Consider the following 12,749-nt stretch of genomic DNA (forward strand, 5'->3'; position numbering starts at 1 on the left):
GAATTAATTTAATAATATTCACGAACAGTTAGTTACAGATATAGACTTGCATTATTTTCTTTTATCAATGTCTCTAAATAAAAAGTTTCTTCAGCTAATATTCACAAAACATATTTGTATTTCATTAATATCGATGTCTTTAGTCCCAAAAATACTTTTTCCATGGTACAAAGCTATCTATTACATGATATTAATCTCAAAAATCACTCCTTATTTGACTGTGGTGTATTCTGCATGGCCTGTCAAAATAAAAAAATCAAATCATTCGCATGCTATTAAATTCCAAAAGATATAAATTCATGGGAAAATATTATTTGAAAACTAAACATAAGATAGATAAATGACAATAAATCTTAATTACCTGTAGCAACTATCTATGACTGGAATGGGACAATATAAGGAAGTTTCATAGCTAGCAGAAGTATGGTTGTTATCTACTCCAAAAAATGTAGAACTTGAACCTTCCAAAGACATAGTCCATAATAGTATAATTTCAGAATGATTGAATTGGAAATATACTAAATTGAAAAATATGCATACCAGAATTATAGACTTTACTTATATCTTCTTGAGACAATTGTGGATTCTTTTTCTGACTCCAAAAGTGTATATTTTTAACATTTACCTCCACAGAAGAAGCTATTGGAGTCTGTTCATATAAAAAACAAAGTTAAAACTTACATATTAACTCAAAATACCGTGACATTAGTTGTTTAGTCTAGTAAGTAATAATAAATTCTCATGGTACCTGATCATTTAGAATACTAACAGATTCAACACCATCTTCAAATTCATCTTCGTTGAACATTCTATCATTATGTTGAACATCTTTTTCAGCAGTTGTTTCTATATATTTTCTTTTTGTGTGACCAGTTTGATTGCAATTAGAACATTGTCGTCTTTTATTTTCATCTTTTCGGACTTTTGGTGCACCTTTGGATTTTGCAACAGAAGGATCACCAACTTTCTTGCCTTTTTCCGGTGAAATAGTCTGCTCTAATTTTGCTTCCAAGTCTTTTGTCACTCTACAAATTTCATTCATTGTGTAGCGAAAATGAGATAATTTTCTGCCTCCTAAGTATATCATACGAGAACTACCAACTGATAATGCACCTATCCGCATCAGAATGCTCCTTTCTTCGTCCTCTTTTCCGTTTATGTTACCTTGATCATCGTCAATTTTTTTAACGTTTTTAGTCCATCTTTTCAATATAAGAGTTTCTGGCAATTCCTTGATCTGTTCCCGTTTCATCACACAAAACATATGAGAACATGGAATGCCATAACTATCCCATCTTTGACATTGACACACCATTTTCTGAGTATCTTGATCATATAAAACAATGTACTCATGATCAGGTCTTCCATACTTGATACATCATGACGCTCAAGAGAATGTAAACCTGTTGTGGGCACATGTTCTCCATTTATTGTTTTGAATTCAGCAACAATCTCATTATTTCTGTAGTCCCTTAAAGCACGTTCTAAGTTTTGCACCAATGCAAGTATACTATCCCTGAGTCAACAAAGCTTTAATGAAAGAATTTATGCCTTCACATCTGGATGTAGTTCTAAATCCAGCGCAGAACTTGCTACTCAAATAAGCAGAAATAAGCAGTAGCCCACTGTTCTTTCCTTCTATATTGTTTCTCTACCCAGTCGTTTCCCACAAGATTAAACCTTTCAACTATGTTATGCCAATACTCTTCAAATTCATCACATTCAAATTTGGCATACAAGCATTTCTTAAATTCCTCACGAAATTATGGGTCCTTAATATGCGATACTGCATTTTTATACAAATGCCAAGCACACAATCTATGGGTAGCATTTGGAAAAAAATTTTCAATTGCACTCTTCATGGCATTATCACCATCTGTTATGACAAGACTCGGATGCTTATTCATCATCGCCTCTGAAAAGTTATCTAGTAACCACTTGTATGATTTTGTTTGTTCATCTGCTAGCAAACCGAAGCCAAAAATACAAGTTTGGCGATGATGGTTTGTGCCTGAAAAGATAACTAGCGGCCTATTATACTTATTTTTTCTGTAGGTAGAATCAAATGCTAGAACATCACCAAAATATTGATAGTCAAATCGACTTAAATCATCCGCCCAGAATAAATGCTCCAATTTATCGTCATCTGTTAAACTATGTCTCACAATCATCATAGGTTCATCCTCTGCTTTTCCATGCAAATAATTAAGAGTTGCATTTACATCTCCTTCAATGATCTTTGAACGTAGATTTCTTTCAATATAGTTATCCAAATCTTTTTTTGTAAAACCAACAAATTCATAACCACCGGCTTGTCCAGCAATAAGACCCATGATCTTCGAAGGTGGGAGGCCATGTCTATGCATACTATCCACTTGTGGCTTGTCTGCATCTGTCATTGTACGATGATTTGAAATTTGGTGAACTAATTTAAGAGGTATCAAAGGATGGTTATGATCCTCTTCTGACTTTTCACATTGAACAACTCTTGTCAAGATAAATTGACAACATTGCATTACAATTTGTTCTGATCTCAGGCTTTTGCTTTCTTATCTTACTAGTAGTTGCATAGCATTTCTTCTCTCTCACACCTACTCTGTTGCACAAGAATTTACGTCGAACATACCAGTACTATCAGCAGCTGCATCCCCCTTTCGAACTCCAAACCCCACACACTTGGCATACCTTACATAACATATTCGTAAGCTTCTTCATAACTTACAAATTGTTGATTCAAAAAATCATTTGCACTCAAAACAGCTGCCTCCTTACCATCAGTAGTTTTATCATTGCGGTATTCATTTTCCTCCTCCTCTATATAACATTCATCATCTTCAGAATGTAACTTATAAAATTGACGAATTACAACAATGTAATCTCATGGTTTATTTTCTATTGTCCCGTATCCTTTCTACCAGCAACATAAATTTTTTTAACAAATAGACTAGAAAAATAAATGAGAAGAAATATAAAATTTAGTTCTAAACATCTTTTTAGTCATATACCTTACTAATATTATATAGGTCAAATTTTGTTATGATTTTTTTTTATCAAAGATAGGAGACTCAAACCCCAACCTCTTAATTGAGTATGGGGAGACTATGCCATTTGAGCTATAACTCATTGGCTAAAAATTTGGAAAGATAGGAGGCTCAAACCCGCAACCTCTTAATTGAGTATGAAGAGTCTATGCCATTTGAACTATTACTCATTGGCACAAATTTTGTTATGATTAATGTTAAAGTTTAAATTACTTTTAATAAATTGTTAATAATTTAAAATTTGTTTCTATAAAGTTAATAATTTGCTCACATGATTCTTTTCAAGAAAAAATATACACAAGTTAAACATGTACTAAGATAAAAATCTAAATCCCAAAACACTATTTTATTCTTTACAAATATTACTGTGGCAAAATTAAAAAAAATACTCAGACCTAGTATTACATTATACCATATCAACTTTAAATTTATATATATATATATATATATATATATATATTTCATTCAAATTCAAGTGACTATAATTTAATATATGATGTTTGATTCTCAACTCTATATAGATAGTTGGGAAGGTAACAAAGCCCTATACTTTTCATTACAAAACTAATAAGCTTGAAAAAGATGGATTATTTTGCGAAAGAATTTTTGGACCTATAAAAAGTGGAATTTGTGTTTGTGGAAATTATCGAGTGATCAGAGAGGAAAAAAAAAGACAACAAAAAATTTTGCGAATAATGTGGGGGTAGAATTTGTTGATTCTCGGATACGTATCAAATGGGCTATATAAAACTCGCATGCCCAATAACCCATGTGTGGTATTTGAAACGTCTTCCTAGTTATATCGCGAATCTTTTGGATAAACCTCTTAAAGAATTAGAAGGTCTAATTTACTGCGATGTGTGATTTGATTAAAATTTTTATTGTACACATTTTGAACAATAAACTGTCATTCCAATCAATTGATTTGGGATGTCTCAGATCTGACGTGTATCTGGAAGTGAGCAACATGAAACTCAGAATTTTGGGTATAGGGAATATTTTCCATTTAATTGAAAAGTGGAATAGATCTATGGTTTAGTAACAAAGAAATATAAGCTTTACCTCGTAAAAAAAGACCTTTTGTGTGAATTTACTATAATTTCATTATTCCATTTCTTTTCTAAAGAACGAAATTTGTGTTCAAATCAGCAAAAGTATCATGGTTTTCGAAGTTTATCTATCGCATATAGGCTGATATAATAAGGACATCATGGCATAACCATCGAGGTTAAGTCTCGCCCTAAAAGATCATATGAGATAATACATAAGATAGACAAGCAAATCTATTTAGGGATACTCTTTTAATTTCAATTAAAAATGAAGGAGATTCTCCATTTGAGGAGGGTAGACTACTCAAAAATTTTATACCTCTTTTCTGCGATAATTGAGAAAAGGAGTTCATCAACAATGAAAAATTTTTGGGTTTTTCTTTAGTGATAACTTGAGTAAAGAGTAAAATTTTTTAGATTATTTGATTCTCCATTTTATAGAATTTGAACGCAAAAATTCATTATTCTTCATTTTGGACTTAATTATTTAAGCCGGATGAAAGGAAACTTTCATGTCCGATTTTGAAAGGGGGAGATCTCATTGATCCATTGGTTGGATCCTATCTAAATTTTTCGTTTGCTAGACCCGTCGTTAAAAAGCCTACTTTCTTACGATTACGAGGTTTATTCGAATATGAAATTCAATCCTAGAAATATAGCATACCACTTTTTTTTATTATACAGTGTTTCGATACATTTCGAAATAGAGAAATTTTTAGCCTAATTAATTTAAATTAATTAACTAATTAACTTATAAATTTTATGTATGAATATTCACTTGAGATTAATTAGTTAATTAATTTTAAAAAAATTATTCTAAAAAATTGTTAGAAAGATTAAATAATTTTAGTATTAAAGGTCCTTTTTAATAATTAAATCTTCCTAACGGTCCTTTAGAATAATTTTCCCTTATTTTAATCTTTTCACAAAAAATTGTTGAGTAAACAAGTTAATTAATAATTAAGTCACAACTAAATCCTCTTAAAAATTACAATAGAAAAACCCTTTAAAATATGCAAAGTACTTTTTCTTGTTTTCTTTAATTTGCAACTCCTTACCAATCATATTATTTTTACTTCTGTTTTGAAAAACGTATTTCTATCAACTACTAATTTCAGGCCCCGGGTTAGAAACTATAAATTGGAAGAACCAGTCCACAATAATGGACGCTAAACAATCACAGATGAAACGTCTATAAAGAGCACATAAATGTATACAAAGCCAACAGCATCACCAAGATGAAACATTTTATAACTTACAGTTTTAAGTAAACTTGGGACACACTGTCTGTAGTCTATTCCAAAAGGAATAAATGCACTGCATAGTAATAATCAAACTGCACCAAACATCGAACAACAAGCTAAGCAGTGTCAGTTGCAGGTTGGGTGACGCCAAACTTCACCAACAGCTTTGTCAGTGTCTCGGGGGAGCAAACTTGGTACTTGACCTTTCCAGAGGGCGCGAGGAAAACCTCTGCGAGTTCAAGCTTTTCTGAAGTTAGACTTGTGCTGTCCATAGTTTTGCTTAGCACCTTCAATGCAAGTTGAACTGCTTCTTCCCTTGTGATATCCTCCTTGTAGTCCTGTTTTAGTATTGACTGTGCCGCCTGGTTGTTTGCACCGATAGCTGCAGCTTTCCAACCACCGTAGTTCCCACTAGGGTCACTCATGTAAAGCTGAAAGCCAAAGTTTTTGTCCCACCCGGCAAAAAGGAACGAGACCCCAAATGGACGAAGACCACCGAATTGTGTGTAACCTTGCTTAGTGTCACAGAGAGACTGAACCAACTGCTCGACGGGCATTGGCTCTTGGTAAGCATATGTGTAGCGTTGTGCTTGGACTCTAGCAGTATTGATGAGAATGTTGGCATCGGACATAATTCCGGCCACAGCGCATGCAACATGATCATCAATCTTGTACATTTTCTCGGTGGAAGTTGAAGTTTGCAGCAACTTGGATGTGACCTTCTTTTCACCAACCAAAACAACCCCGTCTTTTGATAGGACCCCTATTGCAGTACCAGCATTCCCGATGGCCTCCATTGCATACTCCACTTGGTACAAACGTCCCTCAGGGGAGAAGATTGTTGTACGGCTATCATATCTTCGAGACATATTGATCTATGTATTATGTTCAAAGCCAAGATATAAAGAGAGTTGAATGAATAAAGTATGTCTTAAATAAAAGAAACAAATGAAAGGAACCAAGGAAAATTCACAATAAGGCATTAATGTAGAAGAGAAAAATAACCACCTGAAGTGGCTTCTAAATATCAAGAATTGATTTGAAACAATTTACAAGACCATTTCGTATGATTATTCAATCAAGACAAAATTGTGTACAAGATTTCCTTTCTCGAAGTCTTCACAGTAATTTAGTTTTGTAAACTACGGGGTTGTTTGAGTTGTGATTTTGGAGGTCAAGAGAAGGAAATGAAAGACTTCTAGTATTAAGTTTTGAACTTTTACATTACAAATCCTACCTTTCCATCCCCTCTAAAATCCCAATTTGCAAACAACCCCTAAGCGAATAATATTTGGCAGTAGACCACAAAAATAAGGAAACAGGGAAGATGGCATTCCCTGGACAATGGCGTGCACTTAACTAAAGTAATGGGGGATGTATGAATTCTCGAGAAGAGGGGAGCCGTGGTGGTCCCCCTGGAAAGACTTCCAACTAGAGGAAAGATTGGTTGATAGGGTTCCTCTAGATGGTGAGGATGTTATTGGTTGTGAACCATTATTGGGTTATTTACACAGAGGGAAACTTGAATGTAAGTAACATCAGCAAAGACACAGTTTCCTCCTTATGAAGTCCCTAGTCTAAACACAAAAACACAACTAAGATGGAATTTAGAACTTTGAGTCATACAAATAAACAAGGAGTCATTCTAGTCATATGACCGCAGAATAACACAACTCTACTTCTATACTAGTTATCCGAGAGATAATTAATCAACTCAACAGAACAAAACATAGTTGTAACATCATAACACAAGGTTACAACACCAGCATCAAATTTTGAAAATCACGTGACTTACACAAAAGCCAAGTCAACAATATATAATATATATATAGTTCGACAAAATAAACCCTCCAGGGGAAGATTAGAAGTAATATACAATTATTATCTTAGAAACTCCAAGAAATGACACTAATTCACAGTGTTTCCAACAAAGATATAGCTATTATCATTAAAAGGGCAGCGAAAGTGGCATTCTATAATCTCAACCGAAGCACGGCCTGATATCAATTCTGGGCTTATTGCATCTCAAACAACCTATGCAAAGAGATTCAGAACCAACAAAAGGCTACCTAGTGCACAAAAAACTAGAGAGCAGATCACTAGAAACATCCGGTTAACTGAATCAGAGACCCAAATTAACCACAGGACACACAATTAGAGCAAACTAATTCCAAAAGCAATAAATCACCATCCGCATTTAACAACTCAATTATCCAATCTCTTCCTGAAAACCTCGAAATTCTAATTTCAAGTACCAAAACCGCATTCTAAACTCGAAGCACAAAAAACTTCCATAATGCTAACTGAGACCCCACATCTAAGTTTTACACACTTTACTCACCGCAACCCATTTTCTGAGTATTGTTGAAGAAAATCGAAAGAAAATTTCGAACTTTTCCCCCAATTTTGACTTACCAAACTACAAATTAGCACTCACCACCACAAACCAAACTAGCACGAAGTCATACGAGTTCAACCAACCTTCACAACCATTACATGTTAAAAGAATTTAAAAAAAAAAAAAAAAAAGCAATTGAAACTACACAAACAAATCAGGTAGTGAGAGAGAAAGCCTAGCTGGTTTGGTAGTTTTGCGTACCTGAGCGACAAAGAGGGTCCAATTGAGTGTTCTCTCTTCTCCTCTGTGATCTGTGACTTCTGCTTGAGGGGTTAGGGTTCTCTTCTCTGCGTGTGTTTCGCAATTAGCAAAATTCTCAGGCTCGAACCAGAAATCCAGCCACTGGTTCAGAAGTATAGATATTTAATCGGTTCATTCAGGTTCAGCCGAATAATTAAATTAAGATAAGAGACCAAGATGGTACTAAAAATAAAAATTCAAGTCAAACAGAAACTTATTTGTTAAATACAAAATTTATTTATTATTTATTAAAAAATAATATTTTTTTATATTTTATCAAATTTTTAAAACATTTGAAAATTTATTTCATTATTTGTCACTCGTATCTTTTGAATTATTTTATCAAGTTTAATTTTAATACATTGATAGTGTAAAGCATTTTACACAATCGTGCAATTACATTCGTTTTTTTTTTTGTGACCATTCACGCGATCAATGTGAAAGGTAGTTATTTTCACTAATGTGACATTACGTAATTAGATACACGAGTCAAATTACTTTATTCTGACAGTGCATCAAAATTAAATTCTTATTTTATCAACTATATATTTTCATATATTTTTTTAGTAGTTTGTCTAACCAAATTATAATACAAAATAAATAATCAACTATATTAGATATACATAAAAATCTATCACTAATGTAAAATATATATTGAAATACAAAATAAATAATCAAAATATATTAGATGTGCCATCTAGGTTAACATGCTCTGCTAGGGTTTTAAACTTAACAGAGTTCCTGTGCCGTCAAGGTCAACGTCAAACTCTACAAAATTTTATATAAATCACATTTTCTCTCTTAATCTCTCCCACATATTTTCTTCATTTGGTGCATGGCGGATATAAGGGGATGTACGAGTGAGGACCAGAATGATAATCTTATACAATTGGAGGAGGAGGATATAAGGGAAGGTATCAACAGTTGCATTAATAGTTTGGTAGGCAAATTATTCACTGATAAATTATATTCTATAGGGACAATGGAGGGAGCATTGAGAGCAATTTGGGAGAGGTTGAAAGAGTTCTGGGTCATTAAGATTGGACACAACTAGTATCAGTTTTTTTTTAGAAAGAATGGGATGCGATGAGAATTAAAAAGGGATCCTAATGACTATTCAAGAATTATGCCTTGCATGTTCAAAGGTGAAAAGAGGGAGTGAAAATAGAGGAGCAACTGATTATCACAGTGTTGATATGGATCCAGTTTTGGGAAATTCCAGAATCATTAAAAACATTGGAAGTGGTGAGAAAATTGGAAAAAGAAATTGGAGAGTGGTTGATGTAGGTTTCTTTGATATCAAGGGTAGAGAAACAAGAATTACTAAGCATGGTGGAAATCGATAGTACTCGACTAGTTAAAGACTCATTGAGGGTGGTTGGCCTTGATAAGGATCCAATTGTAGTAGTGCTGAGATATGAGAGATTAGGGACAGTATGTGCCTATTGTACTAAGATAAGCTATGATCACAAAAATTGTAATCGGATGTTGGAAGACATAAAGAAAGATCGGCTGCAAGAAGACAAAATAGGTGAATGAGTAAGAGCGGACCAAGTCGGAATAAAGGTGAAGCTGAAGGAGAATGAGAAAACAAAAGGAGAAAGAGGGTTCCATAACTCCCAACCTTTTAGGTGCAAAAAATCACTACCAGACTGTCTCATTGATGGATTTTCAAGTCTAAATTTCAATGATAAAGGCATGGATAATATGAGGGAGAAAATAATAGTTGAAAGAGATAATGAAGGTGAAAAGGAGAATGTATGGAGATATAGAAAGGTAGTGGCTGCAAATGAAAAGTAGAAATTGCTACAGTATCAAAATAGTAATTCAGCTGAAACAAATTCAAGAGATATTCTGATTGAAATAAACTATAATAAGATGTCCAACCGTGAATACAATGGCAAGTTTAAAAGAGTGAAACAAATGGCTAGAATGGGACAAGAAGGGTTAGAGCAGCGGAGTGAAATGAAGAGAAGGGCAAAGGAGGATATAGAGATGGAGTTGGTCGATCGGAGTATGGATATTGCTAAAATAGAAAAACTGAAGAAGGTGGAGGGTGCCAACCTTTTAGTGGCACTCGTAGCACCATGGGAGTCCTTATGTGGAACTGTCGGAGTTTGGAGAGACCCCTAACAGTCCACAACCTTAAAGAGATATGCCAATCTCACTCCCTCGAGGTAATTTTTCTCTGTGAAACTAAAAATCAATCTCGAAATGTTAAGCGAAAATTCAGATCATGTGACTATTCAAGTTTCACAATTGTGGATCCAATAGGCTTATCAGGAGGTATTGCTCTTGCATGGAAAGATTATGTGAAGGTAAGAATTATTGAATAAAAATTCGTTTTTAATATTGACTCAAGTGAAGGACGAAAACAAGAATTTAGTATAGAGGCTTGTAACTGTGTATCTAAGCACCAATGAGCAGACACATTTGAGGCAGTTTGAGGATCTTTCGATCTAGCTCTAGCAATTTAATGGTAATTTCATTTATTTTTGGTGATTTTAATGCTATTAGGAGTCAAGAAGAGGAGGGAGAAAATATTTATTTAGTTGTTTTCATTGACAATTTTAATATATTCATTGATGACAATCATATTATGAAATTAGGAATGATAGGCCAACGATACACATGATCTAACAGAAGGACTGGAGATGATTTAATTAAGGAATGACTTGATCGATTCATGGCTGGACAGGTCTAGAGGAATAACTATGATGCTACAGTGGTTAAAAGGTTAGCTGAGGTGGTGTAGGGTGGAAGAGGTAAGAAAAATTATCTTGGAGGCTTGGGATATAGAATTTCAAGGCTCTTCTATGTTCTCTCTGGCCAAAAAATTGAAATTATGTCGTCACAGACTAGTTCATTAACATCAACACACTCGAGCTAACTCAAAGAACGCTATTGAAAACTTAACCTTAAGAATTGAACAGTTGAGAAATGAAAATATTCATGGAGGGGTTGAATTGATTGACTTGAAGAATAAATTAGAAGATGAGTTCAATAAGAAGGAGAGTTATTGGAAAGAGAAGTCGAGATGCAAGTGGCTCGAGGAAGGGGATAAAAACACAAAGTTCTTTCACCAAAAGTTTCAGGCCAAAAACCAGAAAAATAAAATCTGGAAATTAACGAGAACTAATGGTAAAATAGTTTCGGACCCTGAGAGTATTACACTAGTGGTTGAAAATTATTTTAAAAGATTTTTTGAGTTGCTGACCAGATGGATCCTGAAAATATTTTTGATGATTTTCAACGCTTCGGTTACAGCTTCTACGAACCGGAGGCTGACGAAACTTGTATCTTTGAAGGAAACAAAGCGGGCTCCGTTCAATGTTTGTACTCAAAGCGCTCCAGAAGATGATAATTTTACTGCAAAAGTTTTCAAGTATTATTGGGATATAATAGGAGCAGATGTATACAAGGCAGTGGCTAGTTTTTTTTTTGGAACAATTCTCAAAAGTCTTAACCATACACAAATCTGCTTGATTTCCAAAATATCTTATGTCAGAGATATGACACAGGTCAGACCTATGAGAGCAACTCCAATAGTACAAAAGTAGAGTTTCTTCTCTAACATAAAAGAACTTTGAAGCATTGAAGTGAGAAAGTATTAAGTTCCTTCATGCGGACCAAGAAAAAGAATCCCTCTTCAGAGAAACTCTTACAATCTAATGGAATCTTGACACATGACAAATTAATTAAAAAAATATATTAAAATATATAATATATATTAAAATAATAATTAAATTATAATTAATTAAATTTGTTTACATAAAAAAATAAATTTAATTTTTACACCTTATAAAATATTCTTTGGTTGGGTTGCTTACTTTTATTTATAAGAGTAAAGTATCGTTTTTGTCCCCAACGTTTGGGATAAGTCATATTTGTGTCCCTAACGTTTAAATCGTCCTATTTGTATCCTTAACGTTTATAAAAGTGATTCAATGTTATCCTATCATCAATTATACTAACAAATCAAATTATATTTTTCAATTATTCTCACTTGATGTATTCATTCTCAATTAGGTCTCACTTGGATGTATTTGATTTTAATATTATACCCACTATTTGTGTTTAGATTTAATTATATCCCTAGAAAAGTGAATTATGTAAATGTTGTAGGAATTAGTTTCAACATTTGATGAGCTATTTTTTGGAGTAGATCATCGATTTTATCCCAGACATTTGTATTCTAACTTCAAGAAGAGATTTTTAAAACTCAAACTAAAGCGCTCATGATTGTAATTGACGGCAGGATAACATTGAATCACTTTTACAAACGTTAGGGATACAAATAGGACGATTTAAACGTTAGGGACACAAATAGGATTTACCCCAAACGTTGGAGACAAAAACGATACTTTACTCTATTTATAAAATTTGAAATACTAACCACATTACAAAACTAACTGTTGTAAAATTAACCATTGAAAACTAGTTGTTACTATGTTACCGTTATTATTAATAAATTAATATTTTATTACTCTATATATACTACTTACATACACTTCTATTCTCCAAAAAATGTTAGGACAGGAAGATTTTGCACCATACCATCAATTTATCCAAAGAAATACCCAACTTTAAAATAGGTAGCAGCATAGACAGTTAAAGAGGACTTGATTGAATACATATGGTAATTTCACAATGCTTGTCGTCAACTATAGAACTTAACTATGTTTTTTTATATTAAATAATTTTACAAATTAGTTTAATCTCGAATTATATATTGTGTATTGTTGTTATATATGAATTTTTTTTAATATTCATATTT

General features: G+C 33.1%; 2 protein-coding genes and 1 long non-coding RNA gene across 3 annotated transcripts; all 3 read right to left on the minus strand.

Moving 5' to 3' along the window:
• On the minus strand, positions 162 to 417 carry LOC110270737. The gene is made up of 2 exons (XR_002360373.1): positions 362 to 417; positions 162 to 239 (listed from the first exon to the last, which is right to left on the minus strand). It is a non-coding gene; the product is annotated as an uncharacterized LOC110270737 (long non-coding RNA).
• Positions 494 to 1,360, minus strand: LOC110271557 (protein FAR1-RELATED SEQUENCE 9-like). Its single transcript, XM_021122530.1, has 2 exons — positions 749 to 1,360; positions 494 to 649 (listed from the first exon to the last, which is right to left on the minus strand). Exons 1-2 carry the CDS (start codon positions 1,313 to 1,315, stop codon positions 494 to 496), a joined length of 723 nt encoding a protein of 240 aa, XP_020978189.1. The 5' UTR covers positions 1,316 to 1,360.
• LOC107639680 (proteasome subunit alpha type-4) lies at positions 5,251 to 8,128 on the minus strand. Its single transcript, XM_016343237.2, has 2 exons — positions 7,934 to 8,128; positions 5,251 to 6,209 (listed from the first exon to the last, which is right to left on the minus strand). The coding sequence occupies exon 2, from the start codon at positions 6,201 to 6,203 to the stop codon at positions 5,451 to 5,453; it is 753 nt and encodes a 250-aa protein (XP_016198723.1). The 5' UTR covers positions 6,204 to 6,209; positions 7,934 to 8,128; the 3' UTR covers positions 5,251 to 5,450.

Source organism: Arachis ipaensis, chromosome B04 (genome assembly GCF_000816755.2).
Source record: "Arachis ipaensis cultivar K30076 chromosome B04, Araip1.1, whole genome shotgun sequence".
NCBI classification, from domain to species: Eukaryota; Viridiplantae; Streptophyta; class Magnoliopsida; order Fabales; family Fabaceae; genus Arachis; species Arachis ipaensis.

Excerpts from the sequence above, each read along its gene's own strand:
- LOC110271557 (XM_021122530.1), bottom strand. The coding sequence starts at position 1,315 with ATGGTGTGTCAATGTCAAAGATGGGATAGTTATGGCATTCCATGTTCT. Across the intron at positions 650-748 it reads TTAGTATTCTAAATGATCAG|ACTCCAATAGCTTCTTCTGT; the intron begins GTACCATGAGAA and ends TTATATGAACAG.
- LOC107639680 (XM_016343237.2), bottom strand. The coding sequence starts at position 6,203 with ATGTCTCGAAGATATGATAGCCGTACAACAATCTTCTCCCCTGAGGGA.